Source organism: Brassica rapa, chromosome A05 (assembly GCF_000309985.2).
Source record: "Brassica rapa cultivar Chiifu-401-42 chromosome A05, CAAS_Brap_v3.01, whole genome shotgun sequence".
NCBI classification, from domain to species: domain Eukaryota; kingdom Viridiplantae; phylum Streptophyta; class Magnoliopsida; order Brassicales; family Brassicaceae; genus Brassica; species Brassica rapa.
The window spans coordinates 18,272-42,880 of NC_024799.2; the positions used below are offsets into that span (position 1 = coordinate 18,272).

The window sequence follows — 24,609 nt, forward strand, 5'->3', positions numbered from 1 at the left end:
AAAGGTGGGAATACAGTCGTTTTAGTTTAGTACCCCCACTAATTTGAATTGAATACCCAGGAGGAGGAGCCTATCCTTTTCTTTATACAAGTTCCTAAAGGAGAGAGCTGTTGTTATCGCCAGCCAGTCACACAAAAGCAGTTGCTTAAATCCAAAAGGAAAAAACACCGAAAATGAGTTACATCAAAGAGGAGCTCTATTTATGAGAAACTTGGATTTCTAACGGCGGTCAAGGCACCAGCAGCGGTACTCTGATGTGGAGTTGTGGTACAGCTCTTCCGGCTTCATCTTCTCTAGATCGCTCTGTTTCCACGAGTTCAATCCATCCCCTTCTTCTTCTTCTTCTGCCTTTCCATGCTCTTGATCCCGCATTCTCTTGTACAGCCTCATCGCAGCTACACAGTCCTCGTACGGCTCGTGCTTCCCGCATTGTATCTTGTATCTACAAATACAACACAGGTTTGTTTACTTATATTCCTAAGACTGTAATCGAACTCTACTATTATTACTAGTATTGGTCATCACCTGAAGCACAAGGATATAACTAACTAACTTACCCGAGATATGACCTTGTGAGGTACTTGAGTGATTGGCTTACAAGATTTGTTTTCATCAATGGCACGTATTTTGCTGTGTCTCTGATGAAAATATACATATATATATATAGTATTAGTGAAGAAGAGAGAATTCAAGGAAAGAAACAAAGGGGGAATTCACCTCAACAAATGGCTAGGATATTGGAGTTTCAAGCACTTCATATCATGCCTAAGGTCATGACCAACAAGAAGAAGCCTCCCAGCCCCATCATTATGTCCACCGCACAAGATGGCTAAAACTTTTTCTCGTACATCCTGAAGCCGCATACCATTCTTCAAATCTTCTTCGGTCAGTCCAGTTAGCGTGTGTCTGAACATACATACATTAGGCAGGTGAGTGATCATTTGAACAATGTAAACAAACTAGCACAAGGCAGGCAGAGGCAGTACCTGTAATCGGTGACAGGGAGTTGCGGCTGGACGTGAGTGGAAAAGATGACATGCTCGTCTTCGTCAACCAGGCAAATTGATGCGCAGAGATCAGTTGACCCATCATCACCACCACCAACCATTTCACAGTCAATTGCGACAGCCTTGAGACGTGTATTTACACCAAGAGTCCTAGTAGGAGTGACCTGAGATGAATAGATGTCAAGTGCAAAGACTTGAGAGAAAAGCCTTAATAATTTTCATAAGTCAGACACAATCGGTGAGTGATATCAAAGTGCATTCCACTGTGGAATTTCTACAGTTATCTAAGTAAGTAGCCAGTCTGATCCTACTTAACCACAAAGAAAGGAATAAAAGGAACTTACAAGAGGAAGAGGTGCAGAGAGGTGACACTTGTTTTTATGGTCAGCGAGAGCAGTGGCGTCCTCGAAAATTCGAAGACAGAGAGTACAGCCTCGTTCAGAGAAAATGGACTTGCAGTCTCCTTTGAAAAGATGGTCCGGAACTGAGACAAGGCATTGTTCCAAATGAATATGGAAATCATATGAAAAAAAGAAAAACAAGATGAGGCATGCAATACCGTTAAGGTGTTCCCGAACAGATTCGAAGGATTTACAGTGCTTGAAGCAAACCCCACAGCGAGGCTGATGAAGTGAGTGGTGCGATATCTTCATGTGCTCAACAAGGTGCTGGCGTCTATTGAACATCTTGAAGCAAGCAACGCATCTGTGCCTGCACGGCTCCATAATCAAACCTCTCTCTCTCTCTCTATATATATATATATATACAAACCCTATCACTAAATAAATCCCAAAATTCATCATCATGCGAAACTATTCTCCTCGAGGAATATCACCAGAGAATTCTATGGGCGATTAGAGAGTAAAATCAGAGACGCGAACCTTGTCTTGGCGGTTTTCGGAGGAGACATCAAGGGAGATACAATGGCGATTCGCCTGTCTGCTGAGTAGAAAGACAATGAAGAGACGGAGGAGGAGGAAGAAGGGTTTTTTTATAACAGTTATCTTTCTTTATATTGCAACATCACACCTTCCTATATCAAAAAATAACAAACATATTCTTTGTTTGGAATTTATAAATAAACCCCCACTTAAGAATTTGGAACACAACAGCAGAGCCCACTAAATTTAATTTGAAAGTTGGACGTGATCGGACCTGAAAATGAAATAGTGGAAAGGGGAGTCTGATGCATGGTTCTTCAAGTCTTTCAACATATCCATACGAACCCAAAGAACAGTTTATTGCTAAAACTTATCAATTTCTTGAATACTTGATTGGGATATTAAACTTTGAGTATTCAAAAATGATCAAGTCATTTCTAATGAAATGGCTAACAGCTCGATAATAGATGTGTTCTGCTCGTAATAATCCAATCATTCCCTAGGTAAAAAAAAAAAATAGACATTTCCTTTTCTGAAACTAAACTTTTTTTTATGTTATTTGACATACAATAATTTTGATATGTCTATTATGAATATGCACCGTGATCGATAAAACTTTAAAATTTTATTAACTAAAGAAATATGACTTTGGACTATAGTTAACTCAACCCCAATCAAGAATCCTCAAAAAAATTCTAGGAATTCTTGTAATGCCCATGTTCCAATTTTTAATCCGTTTTTTTTTTAAGTTCTGCAATATTGAATCAATCAAATGAACTTCTAATCTACTTTTGGAAGACCTTGAAATTTCATATATAAATGTAACTAGTGTATTCCCTTTGTAAAAAAAAATCGAGAATGCTCATAAACTTTTGTTCCCGGAGTAGACAAACATGGTTTAGCACATCTTATTACTACATAATTCTTTGAAGAATTAAACTTGATCTGATTATAGGTATGGTTATTTTGGATATACATACATTTTCACAAAAGAAAATTGTCCAAAACTAATTATTGTGAACATTTCCTCACAATAATCATTATTATAATTTGGATGGAGAAAATACCAATTGAATATTCTAATACTCTCCCTTAAGATGTATTGTTCTTTACATCTTGGACATAATTAGGAGGTGAACTGGGGAATGTTGAAATCACATGGAGCTTCTGGTTATCTCGGTCAAAAGAGATCATGAATGGACCAGAGGCGACAATCATATGACCGGTAAAATCATAGTTTCGGCTCTGAGACTAAATGAAGACTCGGTCAGATCCACCACAGTCCCCACCAAATCATAAAGTTAAGACAGACAGGTTGTCAAGTCTGGGCTGCACTATCCCGCACGCACCACTGACCTATAAAAACATCACCTATACTTGTCTGTTTCTTCTCTTGGGCTATGACTAAAATGCTAAGTAATAAGTTCCTCTCAGCATGTAAGGAACCCGAAGAAATGCAAAATGTACAGCTATCAAACGAATCAAGACAATCCTTTCAACTCCTTCTACAATCATTTGTTTTACGCGTCTTCTATTTGTGTCACTCTGGACAACCTTTTTCCTTGTATTCAAATTCGTGTCTTTGCATCACACCGGGCAAAACATAACAATAATCAGCAACACATGATCATTTTCCATTTATTTCATATTTAAACATCTTCTGGTTGTTGTCCTATATATTAAAAAGGACTTATAATTTTATATGTTCCTTGTGCGGCTTTACATTTATGCGGCAAGAACCAGTGTTATTGCATCTAGAAATCCAAGATTGATTATATACATTTCCTATTGAAAGCATGTGATTGATATAGAGTTTATTTATGTTTTAAAATATTAGTGGAAATGAAGTGGATTGTTTCAGTAACCATAGAAAACAATATTTCATGCTAATAGCAGGGAAGGAATAACAAAGAGAGCATATTCGTGGATAAAAATAAGCTAGCAAAAGCTGATGGAAAGTGACCTAATTAATGCTTGAGAATCGACTATTTTTAATCTTATGTTTAAGACTTTAACGCGATGATTACTGTGTTTCTGGTATCCCTTGCCTAATGCTGAATTGCTGATTCTCGTCTCTCTACGTTAAAAGAAAAACAATTATACAAAAAACAAGGAAGAAGAAAGAAAGAAAGAAACAGAGTGGAATCAGAATCCGATCCCTTTCAAGCATCACTCTTCCTTTTTTGAAAAATTTGCCTAAAGTTTCCACCTTTCCTGTTTTCAACCCAAGAAATTTCTCCTTCGATTTTTTCTCCTCTCTTTGCATGTTGTTTCCCTTTTGAAACACGTTATCAATTATGATTTCAACAAAGATAATAATGCACCGATTTTTTAGGCATTATAAAAACGTCGTTTATGTCACCGTCTTCTCTGCACAGGTCACTCACTCTCTAATTAACTAACTCCTCTTACTTTCTAAGCTCTCTGCAATAATCGATGGCAAAGAACTCACAGAGTAGCAGCAAGAACCAGGAGAAGAAGAAAGGAAGCAGAGTGTGTGAGAAGATCTTCAGAGCAGTGACGAGTCCTGTCCGAACCGTTCGCCGCATTTCCACTAAACCTTCACCGAACCACCACCACCACCAAGCAGAGGCTGTCCGCGTGAAGTTCTCTGAGACAGCCAAACCCATAACAAACATCGAGCAGAAGAAGACGCTGATCACTCGAGTAGAGACGACGCTGAAAACAGACGAGAGGTTCACCGACTATATAAAGAAAGCGAAGCTGAAGATAAGGGCACCGACGAGGAATGATGATGTGTCGGATACAAGTGAAAAAGAGACACGTGATCATCATCATCACCACCACCACCATGTACCTATCTCTCGTGTATCGAGAGAGAGTAGCAGTGGGAGATCATCAGATCGTTTCTCTGAGTACATAAACAAGGCGAAGATGAAGTTCAGGTCATCTTCTACCGTCGCTCGTGCGAACACAACTCACGATTCTTTCAAGTATTGATAAGTTCCGACAACTTTCTATGAATAATCTTGGTCTTGGCTTGCTCCATATTATAAGATATCGATTGTGAAATATGTTATGATTTGAAAATTCTGTTATGGGTGTATGGGATCCCATTGTATTATTGAAAACCCAATATTGTAATACTTGATGAAAATAAAGGTTTGTTGTTGCTTGCTACTCACTCATTTAATAGTTTTGGTATTGGACCTTGAAAAACGTACAAATATCATATGGGCTCTGAGTAGACTTTTACTTGTTATATGAAGAGTGCTTACATAAGGCCCATCAAATATGATCCCCCTAAGACTTATTACTTTATTATTAGTGCACCTCCTAAGCACTCTACCAAACCCGGCCTGATTACTTTGTTGATATGGTTTTTTTCTAATCACTAATATAAACAACAAAATACAATTGAAAAGCTTAGAATAACGAGATGACATGCACGATCGTTTAATCCTTCATAAAGTAATGCTGTGAATGGGCTGTTATGAAGCTTTTGTGTCGTAAGTAACATGACCTCTTAAGTTCTACAGATTATTCAATTTCAAACGACAACTGTTTTTTTATCTGTTCAATTTAATGCAAACGGCATGCTATCATTCGAGTTCTCTTAACCAAAAATGTCAGATTGTGTTGAGATTTCGTTTTCTTATTTTACTCATATACTCATATCATTGCTTTTACACAAACTAAACGAGAACAACTTATGAACCTTATTTAATTATATACATCACGATTTTTTTTAAAAAAAATTCTTATACAGCTATGAGTTCTTGTGTTTAAAATGATTAACATGATTCCATTTATTTTATTTTACTTTATTTCAGTAATTTTTTTAAAAAATATTTTCAATTTGCACTCTGATAGCTAATTTTTTAGTAAAAACTTATCTATATGGTATGAAGTCATTTTACCGGTTTTTCATTATATATTGACAGTAAATTAAGAAGATATATTTATATAGTTGCTAATCACTTAAGGTTGAAGAAACTGAAAACAGCGTTCTAAAAATTTTAGGTGATGATTGTTTTGTTAGATTCTAGATTTTGGTTTTTGGTTTCTGGCTTTTGGTTTTTGGTTTTTGATTTTTGGTTTTTGATTTTGCAGTAGATTTTGGTTTTTTGAAAAACTTGATTGGTGGTTTTGATTTTGGTTTTTGGTTTTTGGTTTTTAGTTTCTGGTTTTTGCTTTTAAAAATAATAAATTTTAAATGTTATGATAGTAAAATATCTATTATTGAAAAATAAAAAATAAAATACTATCATCAAAGCATACATAATTAAAAAATATTTTTAAAAGTAAAATGTGTACATCCATAATTTTTTAAATAAAAATAACCATAACTATATTATATATATATATAATATATATATATATATATATATATTTATTTATTTATTTATCTATACTATTATTTGCGAAGTAAATTTTCAGAATTGAGCTCTCACGTTAAAAGTTAGAGTGATTAATATCGTTTATACCCTTAATGAATAAAATGTATAAAAAAACAAAAAAAAATGAAATTTTAAAATAGATAAATTATATAACTAAATATTAATCAAATAAAATTATTAATCATTTAATTAAAAATAGAAATGAAATGTGTATGATCAGCAAGCTTCCTAAAACTCGACACTTGGATACATTATTTATGGTTTACGTTTGCTTTGCTTTATCTAAAAATTTTGACCAAAAAAAAATTTAGCTAAAATTAGTTAACAGAAAATAAAAGAAAAAAATCATTTTTTTTGTTTTTGTACGTAGCTTTTCATAAGGAGAATCCAATAAAATAGTGATTTTGGTTTTTGAGAAGGAAAGAGTTAAAGGAAGCAAAAACTAGATTCCCTAAAAAAATAAAAAATCTATTTTGTCAAAATCATGATTGGATAAAAAGTGGTTTTTGGAAAATCAAAAACCAGAAACTAGTGCAGAATTTGCAAACAATCAACCTCTTAAACTTATAAATACACGGAATCAATCTATTTTGTGTACATGGATGTATTCGAAAACCTACATTGAATGAAAACTTTTCAAAATATAATTATAAAAGTTTGAAAATACTAATTTGTTGTTTAATTCATAGTAAAACGGAGAGAGTCCCTTTTCGACGATCAAGAGTCAAGTTTGACCCCAGATGCATAATATGTACTGTTCGTACTATAGAAAATATTATTCTTAATAACACCATTTTGATCAAATTACAAGAAAATACATTCACAAATATTTGTCAACTACATCTTGACGTTACCAAACTGGCTTATATATATTTTTATTATAATATTTTTTTAAAAAAAATTCGAAGACGCCAACTTTTAGGCTAGTTATAATTTTGTATAGCAGGTCGAAGGTAACTCTATTATATAATTTTGCGTTTCACTGTTTTAAATGCAAATGTTGTAAACACATATAGAAAACCCATGCTGACCGATGTTGTTTTGCCTAATTGATATGTACTATATATATGAGGAATCGCCAATCGATTAAGTTGTTTTACAACCACAAACAAACAAAAGAGAATTAAACAAACAAACAAAAAAGTAAACGAAAAAAGACAGTAAAAAATCGGAATGATTTGCTTCGATCGAGCAAAGTAGTCGACACTGTATAAGCAGTGAGGACAATGGACGGTGACACAAAAGCTGAGTCACCAAAGGCTTCGCGTTGCAAGCAAATGGTTGGTCTTTTAAAAGTGAGCTTATATGTAAGAGTTGAATAACAATTAAATTCGCAATTATTTAAGCAATACACGTCTTTTGTCATTGTGTGATTTCACTTGTCTCTCTATTCGCTGCCGTCAACCCTCTCATTACAAAAGGCAATCAAGCACAAAAAATTCGAACAACTCAGTGACCTCTCACAGTGACAGAGAGACCAATCCCCGACCCCGACCCATTAACAAGTTTTCTGATCCAAGAAGATAATATATTTTATTGTACAAACACACATGGAATGGAAAACGAAGAGAAGTCGACTATTGTGTTATTATTAAAGAAAATTTCACCAACCCTTAATTAAATCTCTTTCTCCTAAACTAAAAACGTAAAACAATGTTTGTTTGGAATTGGCAAACCGCGAAAGAGAGAGTAACCACCATTATATCAGCCTAGCTAGGATCGGCTTGTTAACTTATGATGTGATACTAAATTTGATAATTAATTATACTTGAAAACTAGCTTAGTATTGAGATTTAGAACGCGAATATTCTTGACTTGTAACAATTTCTGGTTTGGTTTTGATATTAAAAGTTATCACGTCGACTTGGGGTATGATTCATGATGTAAGCTCCCCCTCTTGCCCTAAAAAATGTTTAATTTATAATTAGTAATAGTCAACGCTTGCATTGCATGATTCTTGATTGACAGACGACACACATGTATTTATAAAGAAGGGTAATACGCAGAGCTAACTAGAGAGGGTGGTTGAGAGAGGCTTATATGGCTCAGACTCTTTTTACTGCCTCTATAACCAATATAATAATAATTTTATCAAACAGAAATAAGTAATACTAAAAGGTAACATAAATCAAATATGTAATGAGATTTAAAAAAAAAATAAAAAAGAAAGAAAGATGCGAGAAAGAAAATTTGATTGGTTGTGGCTTTTCTCACAAGCAAAAGGCTGAGCAAGTCGAACGACTTATTCGCCTATGCCCCCGCCTCTATCATTCAGTTTCAGCTCAATTAGTAAATATATTATTATCTTATTTTGTAGTTACAATTCTATTTTTTAATTATACGAAATAATATATTCAGATCTCTCTCTCTTTTTTTTTTCTTTCTTAATTTTCGGTCCCCAGGAGCGGCAATAAATACGCTAGTATTATTCCATCCATTGGTCAGACATAACTTAAGTTTCCGGTGAACCTTAAACCTCAAAAACCCTTTCTCTCATTTCGTGATGGCTGAAACGCCGGCATCTCCTATCAACGGATCTGTTTCTGCTCCGGTTCTCCTGTCGGATTCGGCGGCCAAAGACGTGATGATCACTTGGTTTCGCGGCGAGTTTGCGGCGGCTAACGCCATAATCGACGAGCTATGCGGGCACTTAATGCAGGTGAGCGAGTCAGCGGGGGAGGAATACGAGGGCGTGATGGCGGCGATTCATAGGCGGAGGATGAACTGGATCCCATTGCTCCAGATGCAGAAATACCATCCTATCTCCCAAGTTACGCTCCAGCTGCAAACCGCGACGGCGGCCAAGATCAACAACAACAAACTCATCATGATCGATCCTGTAGATTCAATCCTCGACGATGATTCTCCCACTAGCGATATCACTGATTCCGGTAAAGATAACAAAATTTATAACAAATTGAAGTAGGATTTCTTTATGTACCGCGAAAATTCAAATACATTAATATTTAATTATTAACAACGTCCCTAGTATATGCAATACTCTTATTACCCTACATATCTATCTAGATAATGTTCGTTACTGTACTTCATTCTTTTATCTGTTGAATAGACAACACCCGTTGAGTAGTAGATCATAAGTTCAAGTTCTGACCATTCTTAGCTAATTCTACACACCCACATGTGTTCGGTTTCTTCGCAGGATCTCGAGAAGAAGAGCGTGTAGAGGAGGACGCCATGACAATATGTTGCAAGCACGAAGAAGAAGAATGTGAATCTCGAGCTTCTTCACTCATCAAGCAGTCCAAGCGTTTCTCGGCCAAGGAACATGTTCGAGGACATACGGCAAGTTCAAAAACCAAACACATCCTCTTCTTTACTCTCTCTACCGTTTGGGAGCGTGGGAGACTTTGAGATACCTACCACTTTGCTTATAATATGAGGTTTGATAATTCAGTTTAGTAACTGAAATAAAATAAAAAGAATCACCAATAAACAACACAAAATGGTTTTACAAAGATTTTTAATTTAATTAGCATCCTCTCTTAACTTTAATGCATTTGGACTATAAAATAGAAGAAAAAAACTCATACGACTACCTCTATAATAATATTAGTTTAGCGTAATATATCTCGTGAGTGATGGATGAAGTTTGTTTTCATTGTTGTTTCCAAATGCTAATTAAGACTCCCTCGTTACTTGCTTTTAGCAGACAAATGTCGTCAAAGGCCTAAAACTGTACGAACATGTGTTCACTGAAACTCAACTCTCCAAGCTTTCGGATTATGTGAATGGACTCCGAGAGGCTGGTCGGAATCAGGAACTTCCAGGCAACTCTCTCATACCTTTCCTTATACACTGGAACTAATGTTGATGCAAGTGTCTGAGAGACATTAATTACAAGTTTCCCAAATGCAGGGGAGACGTTTGTTCTGTTCAACAAGAACACGAAAGGGACCAAAAGAGAGCTTATTCAGCTTGGAATTCCAATTTTTGGGAACACCACAGATGAACACTCAGGTAAGATCAAGGACAATTGGTGCATGCATCATTTTTCTCCGAATATCCTTAATTAAGCAACCTTTTTAGTTTGTTCTTCTACGTGTTTGCAGTGGCACCTATCCCAACCCTTCTTGAAAGTGTGATTGATCATCTTCTTCAGTGGCGTTTGATTCCTGAATACAAACGACCCAATGGCTGTGTGATCAACTTCTTTGATGAGGTAGTTAACAACTGATTTCCAACTATTCTCTCAATCGATCTTCACCCCAAAGCTAATTAATGTTTTAAATTCATTTTGTAGGAGGAACACTCCCAACCATTCCAGAAACCACCTCACGTGGATCAACCCATATCCACTCTGGTCTTGTCTGAATCAACCATGGTTTTTGGACACCGATTTGGGGTCGATAGTGATGGCAACTTCAGGGGCTCACTCACTCTCCCACTAAAGGAAGGGTACGTAAGGAGGGGGGGGGGGGAACTCTCATTTTCTAGCTAAATTTCCTATTAACAAAAAATCTGAAAAAGCGTAAAAATGAATTTTGGCAGGTCGTTGCTGGTGATGAGAGGCAACAGCGCTAATATGGCTAGGCATGTAATGTGTCCATCGCTAAACAAAAGAGTTGCAATCACTTTCTTTAAACTCAAACCAGACTCCAGTAGTAAGGCCCAAGCGCCGCTAACCATGAACCATGTCACCCTGTGGCGGCAAGGCAATCCAGCTCCCCCGGTTTTAAACCCATTCAACATGGTCAGAGCTCCGTTGGTGATGCTAGCTCCGGCTCCTAAGAGGCTAGACGCTGGCACTGGAGTTTTCTTGCCGTGGACACCTCCGCCAGTGTCAAGAAAACCGACAAAGCATCTCCCACCGCGCGTCCAGAGGCTGCGTCTCCTATCATCAGCTGCAAAGTCGGTGGCTGATCGTGAAGCCTCGTCATCACCGGAGATCGGAGTGATCTGAGTCGAAAAGTGTCACACACGTTATCTACAAAGTCAGCAGAGTTTTTTTCTTTCCTTGATCGTATACTTCAAGTTTGATGGGTTTTTTTCTTGTCATTCCTAACCTTTCCTTTTCTTTTCTTTTCTTTCGTTTACCTAATTTTACTACAATTGTTATGCTACATCAGCTGTTATACAGGGAACAAGTGAACTATTCGAATTAAAATATGCTCCCACTTCCCACAAGTTTCAAAGATCTTCAGTTTCAATCAAGTAAACAAGAAACTTGACCAAATTTGCCTATACAACTACTTTTACTTTACCAAAGGGAGCATGAAGAAGAAACGAGAGATTCTGATTTTTTTTTTTCTGAAACATAATAGCTTCCATTGGCTCAATTTCCCCATCCCACAAGCGTAGAGTCAAAGCAAATCCCATGTCCTACTCATTATCTTCATATACTACAAACACTAAAACAACAATAATCCCATAGAGTAAAGAAAACCCCTTTCTTGTTCGTCTTGACAGAGAATGCACAGAAGAGAGGATGATGACAGCAGAAGCTCTCTACGGGCATCTGCCAGCGGCTATTTAGATTTGTGGTGACTAAAATAGGAGTATTCGAAGAGAAAGTTATGAATGAAGAGAAGCCTCATCGAGGACTGAGGCCCGGGCCCCTTATAAATAAGAAATCAGATGCTTTTATCGAGAACACACTCGAAGCTTAGCCTAGAACCAAACACACGAACCCTTATCCTATACGTACAATAGAAGAAGAAACAAGATAGAGTGGGATGCAAATGCAATGCGCCCACTTGTTTATTTTCTTTAAATTAACCAGCTGCGCTCTTGATAAGAAAATGTACCAGAAAACAAACAAACAAACAAAACATCTCAGAAGTCTATGAATATTATACTTAAGGGGCTTTTCATTGTAGAGCAATCAATGTACACATTCGTACCTTGAATATTCATTCAATAAGCTATACATGGAAGCTGAACGAAGGATCATTCATTCTAAAGGAAGAGAAGAGATAGAATCTTGAGAAGTCTCTAATCGAATCCTCTACTCGGTTCTTTCCAGCCATCCAAGCTGTAGTAAGAGGGAAAAAGAGTGAGAAGAAAACCACAAATAATAAATGAAAATAGGAGGTATACATACCTTCCAGGCATACATAGCAAAGAAGGCAAGGGTATCAGCAGACCAGACAAGAGGAAAGGACTTGCAGAAGAAGGGGATAGCAACATTGAGTAAAGGGATGAGGAGAAAAAGATAGTTAAGAGCCTCTTTCTCTTTGGGAGGGCAGTCTCGTGCACGAAGAGAAGGAATAGTGAACATCCAAATGGACCACATACCCATCAACCTCCATAAGTCAGGTTGGGTGGAGGGAAAGAGGAGGTTGAAAGAGAGGACACCTCCAGCCAACATGGATGCATAACCTTGAACCTCAAAAACTTTGTAAAGAGTAGTTCCAGGGAGAGCTGGGTTTTTACTGGCGGTGGAGGCCCTAGGGGCAAAGGTTGCTGCTGTCTTGTTTACAACCTGAATTTGAATTTGGATTTGAATTTGAATTTGAATTTGACAACAAGTCATTAGCTTAGTGGGAATATTGGGTGGTATACCTTTTTCAAGTCTTTACCAAGTGCAGAAGGCGAAGAAGAGGACGGAGATTCTTCGGTTTGAACCTCCTCCTGGGGAGCTTCGTCAGCAGTGGCGCAAATTCGGAGACTCGCAGCACTACGGCGACGCCCATGACTCAGACTGGAGATGGGCGCAAGATGAATCGACGACAACACGCACTGAGGCGGAGAAACTAAGCAAAACCACATCCTCCTCGTCTCGTCTCTTCTACAATGATTTGTCGCGATAAGGAGGAGGAGGAGGAGCGGTTTTGATTTGATTTTGACCGGTACAATCCTAACCGAACCATCATTTTCGATTTTGATTTTAATTTACACCAAACCAAATCAATTGACCCGAGGCCACGTCGGCGTTTGGATTGCGATTTCTACCTGGCTCGGCCGCGAGCGATGATAAATATGTTGTTTCTTATTGATTCCCCCCCCCCCCTCCCGTTCGGGAAATTGATTTCTTCTTCTTGGGATCTTTTTGATAAAAATTGGGATTATTATGCTGATCGTTAAGACAAGCTTCTAATCTAATCTAATCTAATGGCGAGTTTTCTGGTCGGCTTCTTGTTGCCTTGGCTACTTCTCGCAGGTACGTACCATTCATTCATTCATTCGGATGATGTAACATCCTTTTGTTTTCAACAGCACTTTAAATGCCCATTGCCTGCTGAATCTTCCACTTGATCCTATTTGCTTAGTAGTGTAAACATTTAACATCTCTTTTTCTCTTGTCTTGTCTCACAGCTGCACTTATTAACTGGAGTCTCATTTCCTTTGTTGATTTGATTGCTTTTCTCCTCCTTCTCTTTATTGCTCCTGATTTTGGTACTTCCTCTTCTTTCTTTTTTGATAACTAAGCTCATGTTCCCTTTCTGAAATTGTGCTTTCTTTCTTTTCCCAGGATACCGTTTCCAGAGGAGTCACTGGCTGTTATGGCCCATTTTCTTCTTTTCATGTCTTATCATTGTTGCACAAGTGGTTTACCTTGTCCTTTCGGATGCTCTTGCCCCCGACTGGGACACATCTGATACTGGCTGGATGAGTCTCACTGGCTTTATGATGTAACACTTACTCTCCCTCTTTACTTCATCTCTCACTGCCTTTTTTTATTCATTGTCTTACCCCCCACCCTCTTGTGTTTGGTTTCGCAGATTGAAGTCTTGGAGAAACCCCACTGTTATGTATTTCTTGGCTTTACAACTACTAACATCCCTAGTTTCACTTGCTGACATATACACTAGTAGATTCGGCTTGGTTCCATGGCGGGACACATGTTGGTCTCACTTTTCTCAAGTTTTTGAACATCTAGGTTTGTAACTAATCTCCAAATAATGACTCTTTAACTTTTTCTCATTTTATCTGGTTAATTAATGTCTATTTTAAGAAGAATAAGGCTCTTCCATGTGGTACCCTTTTCTCTTTTTGTTTTGCTGCCAACTCGGTTTGACACTGTCTAAATCGTTTATGACTCAGGAAGTCATCTTAGGGTTGCCACCTGCTTGTTGTTACCAGCAGTTCAATTGGCAGTGGGAATTTGCAATCCTTCATGGATTTCTTTGCCATTTTTTATTGGTAGCTGTGCTGGTCTCGTGGACTGGTCCTTGACAAGCAACGTTTCAGGACTTTTCAGGTTGATAATTAATTGATTATTATGCTAAGTTAGCCCTTCCCGATCCTGCTTTTCTCAACTGCTGTCTTTTCTTTTGTATTGTTAAGGTGGTGGAGAGTTCTTTACATCTACTCAGGATTCAACATCATCCTGCTTTACCTCTATCAGTTACCAATAAACTTTTCCGATATGATTCGATGGATAGCAAGCTTTATCGGTCTATTCAGAATCTCTGCGGAAACTGAAGGCCCTGATATTTGTTCTGGTCTTTTCCTTTTGCTGTTCTTCATCATGGTATGACTTTTTCCCTCCAGGATCAGTATTGCTTGCTCTCGCACAAGTCTCCAAACTGATAGTCATATATGGGTTTTCCATTAAAAAAAACGTATATTGCTTGCTAAACTGTTTCTCAACAGCCGTTAATATTTATATGAAACCAACAACTAGTATAGTTTTCCCGTCTGGTTAGTTGACATTTCCGTCCTGATCTGTTAACGAGGTACTACGCTATTATATTTCTGCAATTGCAGCTTTCCTATGTAAGGTCAGACCTCGAGGATATGGACTTTATTATGTCCACGAGTGAAAATAACTTGGCAGAGCGTCTTCTTCCTCCAAAATATTCGTTTTTTATTCGGGAATCAAGGTATGCTGTATATATTTTTCCTCTGTCTCTTAATTGCTAGGAGCTGTTGTAGTGTTTGACACAGTATCTTAGCGTTGAAAGGAAATTTTAATTTGTCTGTTTGAAATTTTGCCACTTGTATTAATTAGTTTATGACTGAGAAGCGATAAAGCTTGGTTGAATATGCTCGCTTGATTTATTCGTTTTATGGTCTAGACTGTAGATACTCTCCTGTCTTCGGTTCATAGAACTATAATGAAATCGGTGGCTATGGGTTAATGAAAGAGTTTCTGGTGATATCTAGGCTGTGTAAGAGGAGTTTTAGTTTAAAAATGAGAAGTTGGCATAAAACGTTACTGTATTAAGTGAGACAAATTTGATTTATGAAAAAGCCTCTGAAAGGCTGAAACTCATTGGTTTTCGGTATTACAAAGTTTTTGTGATTGGTTTCTTTGCTAGCATGAACTGTTGGACTACAGCTAGTTCACACATTCTATTGGACGTTCTCTTGGCTGGTCTATACAAGAGTAGACTTGTAAATGTATAATAGTTACGCTTTGCCTTATGTGTAAATTTCTTCCAAATTTTCAGGGCTGGTGTAAGGCACACCAATGTTTTACTGAGGGGAGCTGTGTTTAAGACTTTCAGTATCAATTTCTTCACATATGGTTTTCCGGTATATACTTGTATCCTGGTATCAACGTGTATGTGTAAGCTCAAGCAACGTATTGTGTCAAAAAAACTCACTCTTTTATTTTATTACTTGCTTCCATGATTGCCAGGTCTCTCTGTTTGCTCTTTCGTTCTGGAGTTTTCATTTTGCGAGCTTGTGTGCGTTTGGCCTCCTTGCATATGTTGGTTACATTATCTATGCCTTCCCGTCCTTGTTCCGCTTGCACAGATTAAATGGCCTTCTTCTTGTATTTATACTCTTCTGGGCTGTCAGTACGTACATATTCAATGTGGCATTTTCCTTTCTGAACACTAAGGTTGGAAAGGTAATACTTCGCTATCCGCTATGTGTAAATTTCATGTATTTTGAAAGAACACTAATGTTGGAAGGGTAATGTCAAGGGTAATGTCTTCCCATATAATATGTAGGACATGAAAATTTGGGAGATGGTGGGCCTTTGGCATTACACTATACCTGGATTCTTTTTGCTTGCACAATTTGGTTTGGGGATGTTGGTTGCATTGGGTAATCTTGTGAACAACTCTGTTTTTCTCTACCTGTCTGAAGAGAGCTCCAGATCCTCCAATGATAGTTCTTATGCTGAAGGTAATAGCCTCACATATGCTTTCTGCAAAACAAGTTATCTGGTGTTTTCCAACTTTTAGGCTTGTCAGGACCTCTAAAATTGACAAAATAATTTAGTGGGTGTACTTGTTTATCGCGATCAACTATCATCTTTTCTGCATCATGTGTTCTGAAATCCGAGACATATTAAGAGTCACCGCTCTATCCATGATATGTTTTGAAGAAATTTTGATATATAGTAATCATTGAAAATGTTTATATGTTCTGTGATTTTGAAGGTGCAAAGCGTAAGACTATTAATTTCTTTGGTAAAGGCTTTGTTTATTTCACGCTTATTCTAGTCTTCTGCTTTATATTCAATTTGAGAACTGCTCTTAACGGCTGAGATTATCACCACAGCAGATGAGGAAACAAAGGTGTTGGTTGTCGCCACCATTGCTTGGGGATTGCGGAAATGTTCACGGGCTATTATGCTCGCACTGATTTTCCTCATTGCCATGAAACCTGGGTTTGTCCATGCAGTGTATGGTATGTTTGTTCCCCTCCTATTCTCTTCTTTTTTTTTTCTTTCAATAATGATTCATAAATATGGATGTTTCCTGATGGACGTATCTTTCAGTGATATTCTTCCTTATTTATCTGTTGAGCCACAACATCAACAGAAAGATACGCAAGTCACTGATTCTTCTATGCGAAGTTCATTTTGCACTTCTCTACATTCTTGAGATCGATCTTATGTCGAACTCCTTAAAGCGGCAAGGCTCTGTGAGCAGAGAAATACTGTTTCAGTTAGGTACACTTCTCTTTCTGTATTTTCAAGTTATAGGCTAGATTCACATATCATCAGTTTCCTTTCGAATATAGCTGCTAGGTGATCTTAGATTAAAGAGTAAGGAAGAGTTCTGACTGATAACTCTTGTGTATGAGTTATTGCAGGTCTCCTTAGGTCTGAAAGCTCTTGGGACTTCTTGGAGATAGCCTTGCTTGCTTGCTTCTGTGCCATCCATAATCATGGCTTTGAGGTGCTATTTTCCTTCTCAGCAATTGTACGACATACACCAAGCCCTCCTATTGGATTTAGCATATTGAAAGCTGGTCTCAACAAATCAGTTCTCTTGTCCGTCTACTCATCTCCATCTTCAAGTTATTGCCAGGATAATACTACTTATGGTATAAAACTTCCTTCTTGTCTCTTTTGAAGTGAACATCTGGGAGGGATATATTCACGTCTTAGTTTGTCCTTCAACTGCTGATCCTTGCTTCCTTGACATACCGTTCATTATACATATCAACCTTTTATGGTGTAAAATTTATTATCTTACTATCTTCATTTAAGTGCATTTATCGACCTAACAAGATAAAATTTAGCTTCTGTTGCCACTACTTTTATATGGTAGCTGTAGGAGTAGCTTTCATGCTGTGAACTTCAAAAGTTGCACATTCTGTGACCTCTGTCAGAATCTTATAATTGGTCGTTGTGGTTCATCATACCTTTTTTGTATCTACTCTCTTATTATATGCTTACGAATCACTGTTTTTTTCTTCTTACAGAGAGACATATTGCTTCATTTCTGAGTGCGATTGGGCAAAAGTTTCTGTCTATGTACCGATCATGTGGAACATACATTGCTTTCATCACTATTCTCATAAGTGTATACCTGGTGAAACCCAATTATGTATCGTTTGGATACATTTTCCTTCTCTTGCTCTGGATTACTGGAAGACAACTGTTTGAGGAAACTAAGAGACGCTTGTGGTTCCCTTTGAAAGCATATGCTTTTTTGGTGTTTATGTTTATCTACTGCTTAAGTAGCTTTGTCAGCTTGCAGCTTTGGTTATCTGGATATATTGATCTCTACTTTTATTTGGGTTACAACTCCAAAGCACCATTGCTGGATAATGTATGGGAATCTCTAGCTGTCTTGGTCGTGATGCAACTTTACAGCTACGAAAGGAGGCAAAATGGACATTACATTCCTGGTCAATCTAGTTTGCTTCAACCTGGAGTTTTTGGTTTTGTTGAGAGATTTTTGGTATGGCATGGTCAGAAGATCTTGTTTGCAGCATTGTTTTATGCATCGTTGTCTCCAATCAGTGTGTTTGGATTTGTATATCTCCTTGGCCTTGTCATCTGCACAACCTTCCCAAAGTCTTCTTCAGTACCATCCAAATCATTTTTGATCTATACTGGATTTCTCGTGTCTACGGAGTATCTTTTCCAACTTTGGGGCATGCAAGCTCAGATGTTCCCTGGGCAAAAATATGCTGAGTTGTCTTTCTACTTGGGCCTTCGAGTATATGAACCTGGATTTTGGGGTATAGAATCAGGTCTACGAGGCAAAGTGCTGGTTGTTGCTGCCTGCACTCTGCAATACAATGTATTTCGTTGGCTAGAAAGGACACCTGGTTTAACTATTATCAAAGGAAAATACGACGAGCCTTGCCCCCTATTTGTCTCTGCAGAAGACACCACTGCAAGTGTTTCCAGTTCTAATGGTGAAAATCCATCGTCAACAGATCATTCTTCTTTATTAATGAAACAAGGCGAGGCTACTAGTAACTCATGGCCTTTCTTCTCTCCCCGTGATAATCAGGCAGCTGGTTTTTTTCATCCCAAGACTGGAGGCTCTGAAAGTGGCAGTAGTAGGAAATTTTCATTTGGTCACTTCTGGGGAAGCATCAAAGAGAGTCACAGGTGGAACAGGAGAAGGATTCTGGCATTGAAGAAGGAGAGGTTTGAAACGCAGAAGAATCTGTTGAAAATTTACTTGAAATTTTGGATTGAGAATATGTTTAACCTCTACGGCCTTGAGATAAACATGATTGCGCTGCTTCTTGCAAGTTTTGCTTTATTGAATGCCATCTCCTTGGTATATATTGCGCTGCTTGCTGCATGTGTCCTCTTGAGAAGACGCGTAATTCAGAAACTATGGCCTGTAGTTGTTTTTCTGTTTGCATCAATACTCTCAGTTGAGTACGTTGCCACTTGGAATAACTCATTGCCTTCCGATCAGGCTCCAAGTGAAACTAGTGTGCATTGCCATGACTGCTGGAGCATTGCAGTTCTCAACTTTAAATTTTGCCGGGACTGTTGGCTTGGTAAGACACCTTAAAATTCTCTGGAGCACTTGGTGTTCTTATGCATTTATTCTTCATGAATTAGGTTCTATATGGAGATGCTTTTCTATTTGTTTTTGCAGGAGTGAGAGTTGACGATCCCCGGACGCTTATTAGCTATTTCGTGGTGTTCATGTTTGCCTGTTTCAAACTTCGGTCTGATCACATATTCAGTTTCTCTCAGTCATCAACATATCACCAGATGAAGTCTCAAAGAAAGAACTCATTTGTCTGGAGAGATCTCTCCTTCGAAACTAAGAGCATGTGGACCGTGCTTGATTACCTGAGGCTTTATTGTTACGTTCATCTGCTGGATGTTGTGCTTATTTTGATCCTAATCACAGGAACTCTTGAGTATGACATTCTACACCTGGGTTACCTTGCATTCGCTCTTGTTTTTGCCCGGATGCGACTTGAAATACTGAAGAAGAAGAACAAAATATTCAGGTTCTTGCGAGTCTACAATTTTGTTCTCATTATCTTTTCTCTCGCATATCAATCTCCATTTGTGGGAAACTTCAATGATGGAAAGTGTGAAACGGTTGATTATATCTACGAGGTGATTGGGTTTTACAAGTATGACTACGGGTTTCGAATCACTGCAAGATCTGCCCTCGTTGAGATAATCATATTTATGCTAGTATCTCTTCAGTCCTACATGTTTTCCTCCCAGGAGTTTGATTATGTCTCGCGGTATCTTGAAGCAGAGCAAATTGGCGCTATTGTGCGGGAGCAAGAGAAGAAAGCAGCGCGGAAGACGGAGCAACTGCAACAGATTCGTGAGTCTGTAGAAAAGAAGCGGCAGCGAAATTTGCAGGTGGAAAAAATGAAGTCTGAAATGCTGAACCTGCGGGTACAGCTTCACAAAATGAATTCTGATTCTAATATTGGACTTACTTCTCCGCGCACTGAAGGTCTAAGAAGGAGGAGGAATCCGTTCTTGATTCCAGATAGTGGTGCAGCCAGTCCTGAGATTGATGGAGTAGTCCACAGGAAAGAAGAGCAGCCTATTGTCGAGGATCCACAGTATCCTTTTGAAGCTCAGGAGCTTCCTATCAGTACTACTCCAGAAGCACCAGATTCTCCAGAGTGTTCATTTGGAGCATCTCCTTGTGAGATCACTGAAGTTCAGCAGGATCTTGATGCCATGCCTATGGAACATGAAAGAAAGGAAAAGTCAGAGGGAAAAGATAATCCGTTGATTTCTGCTGTGCAACTCATCGGTGATGGTGTTTCCCAAGTACAATTTATTGGAAATCAGGCAGTAAATAACCTTGTGAACTTCTTAAACATCTCGCCGGAAAATTCAGATACAAATGAGCAGTCCTCTGTAGATGATGAGGTGTATGATGAGATGGAAAGTCAGAAAAGAATACAGAAACCTTTTGAACGGTCAACATCTCTACAATCAGACAGGAGTAGTGATGGCGCTAGCTTTCAGATAGGAAGGATCCTTCGTCATATATGGTCTAGGATGCAGTCCAACAATGATATTGTTTGCTATTGCTGCTTCATTATTGCGTTTCTGTGGAACTTCAGTCTTCTTTCCATGGTCTATCTAGCAGCGTTGTTCCTATATGCCCTCTGCGTTCACACAGGCCCTACTCACATCTTTTGGGTCCTCATGCTAATGTACACAGAAATCTATATCCTCCTCCAGTATTTATACCAGATTATAATCCAGCACTGTGGGTTGAGCATCGACGCTCCTCTTCTTCATGAACTTGGATTTCCAACACAAAGAATCAAATCATCGTTTGTTGTCAGCTCGTTGCCTCTCTTTCTTATTTACATATTCACCCTCATACAGAGCGCCATAACAGTGAAAGATGGTGATTGGGTTCCTTCTGGCGATTTTACTTCGCGCCGGAATGCTCGTGGGAGCCAGAAGGACCTTACAAGAAGTAGCTGGAGCCAGAAAATCTTGGATGTGTACAAGAGGTTGAGAGATGGTGCGAAATTGGTTATGAGAGGCATCTGCCGGTACTGGATCTCGCTGACACGTGGAGCAGAATCCCCTCCTTACTTTGTGCAGGTGACAATGGATGTTCACATGTGGCCTGAAGATGGAATTCAGCCTGAAAGAGTTGAATGCCGAATGAATCAGTTGCTTAGGCTTGTTCACAATGAGAGATGCGAGAAGGAAAACCCTGATCTTTGTCCTTACTCAAGCAGGGTCCACGTACAAAGTATAGAGAGAAGTACAGAGACCCCAAACGAGGCCCTGGTTGTCCTTGAGGTTGAGTATGCTTCTCCCACGAATGGGTGTTGTTCAGCAGAATGGTACAGATCACTTACCCCAGCTTCAGATGTGGCGAAAGAAATTCGCAAAGCTCAACATAGTGGACTTGTTGAAGGAACTGGGTTCCCTTACCCCATCCTCTCTGTGATTGGCGGAGGAAAGAGAGAAACAGACCTCTATGCTTACATATTTGGTGCTGATTTGATGGCCTTCTTTCTGGTTGCTATTTTCTACCAATCAGTCATTAAAAATAAAAGCGAGTTTATCGATGTATATCAGCTAGAGGACCAGTTCCCAGTTGACTTTGTCATTATTCTAATGGTAGTTCATTTCTTTAAGTCTCGTTTATCTGTTCTTCGCATATCAGTTCCCTAACCTGATGAAACGCTTCTGTGGCAGGTTATCTTCTTCCTGATTGTTGTTGATCGAGTCATCTATCTTTGCTCATTTGCGACTGGAAAAGTGGTATACTATCTCTTCAGTCTTATTCTCTTCACATATGCAGTGACAGAGTATGCTTGGAGCATATATCCTACGCAGCAACACGCTGCTGGCTTGGCTCTCAGATTCATATTTCTTGCCAAAGCAATGTCACTAGCTCTCCAGGCCATACAAATCCGCTATGGACTACCTCATAAGAGTACCCTATACCGGCAGTTTTTGACAAGTGAAGTTTCAAGGATCAATTACTATGGCTACAGACTTTACCGCGCTCTTCCTTTCCTGTATGAACTGAGATGTGTACTTGACTGGTCCTGCACAGCCACATCACTGACAATGTATGACTGGCTCAAGGTATGTTGTTTCAACCCATGCTGATATCTAGAACCCTCGTTATGATCATGGATCGTTCATGTTTAACCTGAACATACTTCCAAGGACTTAAGTTCTGTCCTTTTGCAGTTGGAAGATGTGAATGCGAGTTTGTACCTTGTCAAATGCGATACAGTTTTAAATCGAGCTACACACAAACATGGGGAGAGGCAAACAAAAATGACTAAATGCTGCAACGGGATATGTCTCTTCTTCATCTTGTTATGCGTTATATGGGCTCCTATGCTGGTAAAAGATTTCTCCTTACAACCATAAGTTTTATGGAAGAAAAAAAAGTAAAGAAAAGAAACCGAATCATTTGGTTCTTGTGATGAACAGTAGTACCCTGACGCGTATAAGTAAGAAAAGATTATAGTGTTGGCTTAAACCAACAACTGTCTGTGATGTCTTACAAGTAAGGGTATATAATTGGTGAGTCATTTGTTTTGTTGGTAACGGCTTCCTCCTTGCAGATGTATAGCAGTGGCAACCCAACAAACATTGCCAACCCGATAAAAGATGCGAGCGTTCAAATTGATATAAAAACAATTGGTGGAAAGCTTACTTTGTTCCAGACAACTCTGTGCAAAAGAATCTCAGGGGATGACATTGATCTTGGGCTAGATCTAGGGTCCCAAAGCTTCTTGCCAACGTACAACAAAAATGACATTCAGCTGATATGCTGCCAAGCTGATGCAAGCGTTCTATGGCTTGTCCCTGACACAGTTGTGACCAGATTCGTTCAATCCCTGGACTGGGACACGGATATGGACATCACCTTTTCTTGGGTTCTAAACAGAGACCGACCCAAAGGCAAGGAGACTGTCAAGTATGAAAGAAGTGTGGACCCTCAGGACCTTCCGAAACGCTCTGATGTGCAAATGGTCCTCAATGGCTCAATGGATGGATTTAGAGTGCAGAACTTATACCCAAAGTTTTTCCGTGTTACTGGCTCTGGTGATGTCAGGTCTTTTGAGGATCAGGTAAAAATATCTTTTTGGCACAAGAAGCTAAGAGTTGTTTCTTTTCCAGACTGTGTTTTCCGTTTCGAACTTAAATATTGTTTATGTTGTTGGTACACAGACAGATGAAGTGAGTGCAGACATACTCATGAACCATGCAGATTCCAAGTGGTGGTGGTCATTCCATAATCTTAAAGCGTCCGAAAATATCAGCGCTTGCGAGGGTATGGATGGACCAGTTGCTATCATAATGTCCGAGGAAACACCTCCACGTAAGTTAGCTCTTGCTTGCTCTCTCTCGAGACTTGTAATGTTCTATTAAGATTTAACAGTTACTGGAATAATGCAGAGGGGTTTCTTGGTGACACGCTCAGCAAATTCAGTATATGGGGGCTCTATATAACATTTGTACTGGCAGTGGGGCGTTTTATCAGGCTCCAATGCTCTGACCTGCGTATGAGAATACCTTACGAGAACCTGCCTTCGTGTGACAGGTAACAACCGCAACCCTTGTGAGTTTTGCTTTTCTTTTTTAGTAATGCTCTCTATCTGTGTTGTTAAATGTAGATTAATAGCAATATGTGAGGACTTATACGCGGCGAGAGCGGAGGGTGAGCTTGGAGTAGAAGAAGTTCTATACTGGACCCTTGTGAAGATCTATAGATCCCCACACATGCTGCTTGAGTATACAAAGCTAGACTATGATGCTTAGGTCCGACCACACTTTTGTCATATTTGTACATACCGAGTGAATTTTTTATTATTATATATATAGAGTTGATATCTTATTTATAGAACAGAAGTGCCTCATGTAGTTATGAGTCTTATGACATAATGACTAGAAGATGAAGAAAACTTCATTCTATCCTGAACTAGATACAAGTAAAGATTCAGTAGGAGTGAGAGAGATGATGGGTATTCCAAATTCGCGAGTCCAACCTGAAAAGCTAAAACAGCTAGAGCCTATAGACAATCCCATGATAACATGTTTGCTCTATGATAACATAACATGTTTGCTCACAAAGTAATAAGAGAGACGCGACTTCAACATCAAATGTGTAGTACTACTAAAGAAAAATTACCAACTCGGGCTCCGGCTCCGGCTCCTCCTCCATCTCACTTGCAGGCTAGCAGCGGCCCTGCAGCTATGATGGATCCTTTCTCTTCCAAACGCCTCTCTCCCTGCGTAACTGAGCTGTGCGA

The 24,609-nt window shown here is 38.7% G+C and overlaps 5 protein-coding genes and 1 long non-coding RNA gene across 7 annotated transcripts; 3 read left to right on the plus strand and 3 right to left on the minus strand.

The window, feature by feature from the left end:
• Positions 1–19: 19 nt before the first annotated feature.
• LOC103866328 (RNA exonuclease 4) lies at positions 20–2,116 on the minus strand. The gene is made up of 7 exons (XM_009144230.3): positions 1,889–2,116; positions 1,567–1,718; positions 1,352–1,491; positions 987–1,171; positions 718–906; positions 558–638; positions 20–442 (listed from the first exon to the last, which is right to left on the minus strand). The coding sequence occupies exons 1-7, from the start codon at positions 1,915–1,917 to the stop codon at positions 220–222; spliced, it is 999 nt and encodes a 332-aa protein (XP_009142478.1). The 5' UTR covers positions 1,918–2,116; the 3' UTR covers positions 20–219.
• Positions 2,117–2,355: 239 nt separating this feature from the next.
• On the plus strand, positions 2,356–5,029 carry LOC103866330. The gene has a single exon (XM_009144233.3). It carries the CDS (start codon positions 4,325–4,327, stop codon positions 4,847–4,849), a length of 525 nt encoding a protein of 174 aa, XP_009142481.1. The 5' UTR covers positions 2,356–4,324; the 3' UTR covers positions 4,850–5,029.
• Positions 5,030–6,229: 1,200 nt separating this feature from the next.
• On the plus strand, positions 6,230–11,417 carry LOC103866332 (RNA demethylase ALKBH10B). Its single transcript, XM_018659134.2, has 7 exons — positions 6,230–9,140; positions 9,410–9,552; positions 9,920–10,037; positions 10,126–10,227; positions 10,320–10,429; positions 10,511–10,665; positions 10,759–11,417. Exons 1-7 carry the CDS (start codon positions 8,753–8,755, stop codon positions 11,168–11,170), a joined length of 1,428 nt encoding a protein of 475 aa, XP_018514650.1. The 5' UTR covers positions 6,230–8,752; the 3' UTR covers positions 11,171–11,417.
• Positions 11,418–11,997: 580 nt separating this feature from the next.
• On the minus strand, positions 11,998–13,032 carry LOC103866331 (protein RESISTANCE TO PHYTOPHTHORA 1, chloroplastic). The gene is made up of 3 exons (XM_009144234.3): positions 12,772–13,032; positions 12,311–12,691; positions 11,998–12,241 (listed from the first exon to the last, which is right to left on the minus strand). Exons 1-3 carry the CDS (start codon positions 12,976–12,978, stop codon positions 12,215–12,217), a joined length of 615 nt encoding a protein of 204 aa, XP_009142482.1. The 5' UTR covers positions 12,979–13,032; the 3' UTR covers positions 11,998–12,214.
• A 48-nt stretch (positions 13,033–13,080) lies between these two features.
• LOC103866334 (piezo-type mechanosensitive ion channel homolog) lies at positions 13,081–24,220 on the plus strand. Of its 2 annotated transcripts, none has more exons than XM_009144237.3 (21): positions 13,081–13,369; positions 13,525–13,605; positions 13,682–13,841; positions 13,932–14,089; positions 14,254–14,410; positions 14,497–14,683; positions 14,920–15,035; positions 15,606–15,690; positions 15,797–16,012; positions 16,116–16,293; positions 16,672–16,800; positions 16,892–17,065; positions 17,209–17,442; positions 17,824–19,371; positions 19,473–21,952; positions 22,031–22,426; positions 22,535–22,693; positions 22,918–23,427; positions 23,528–23,678; positions 23,756–23,900; positions 23,974–24,220. In XM_009144237.3, the coding sequence occupies exons 1-21, from the start codon at positions 13,321–13,323 to the stop codon at positions 24,116–24,118; spliced, it is 7,458 nt and encodes a 2,485-aa protein (XP_009142485.1). In that variant the 5' UTR covers positions 13,081–13,320; the 3' UTR covers positions 24,119–24,220. The 2 variants fall into 2 exon arrangements, with proteins under 2 accessions (XP_009142485.1, XP_009142486.1); XM_009144238.3 differs by having other exon boundaries at positions 16,675–16,800.
• LOC117133928 lies at positions 24,149–24,585 on the minus strand. The gene is made up of 2 exons (XR_004458007.1): positions 24,489–24,585; positions 24,149–24,353 (listed from the first exon to the last, which is right to left on the minus strand). It is a non-coding gene; the product is annotated as an uncharacterized LOC117133928 (long non-coding RNA).
• Between the last annotated feature and the right edge of the window lie 24 nt (positions 24,586–24,609).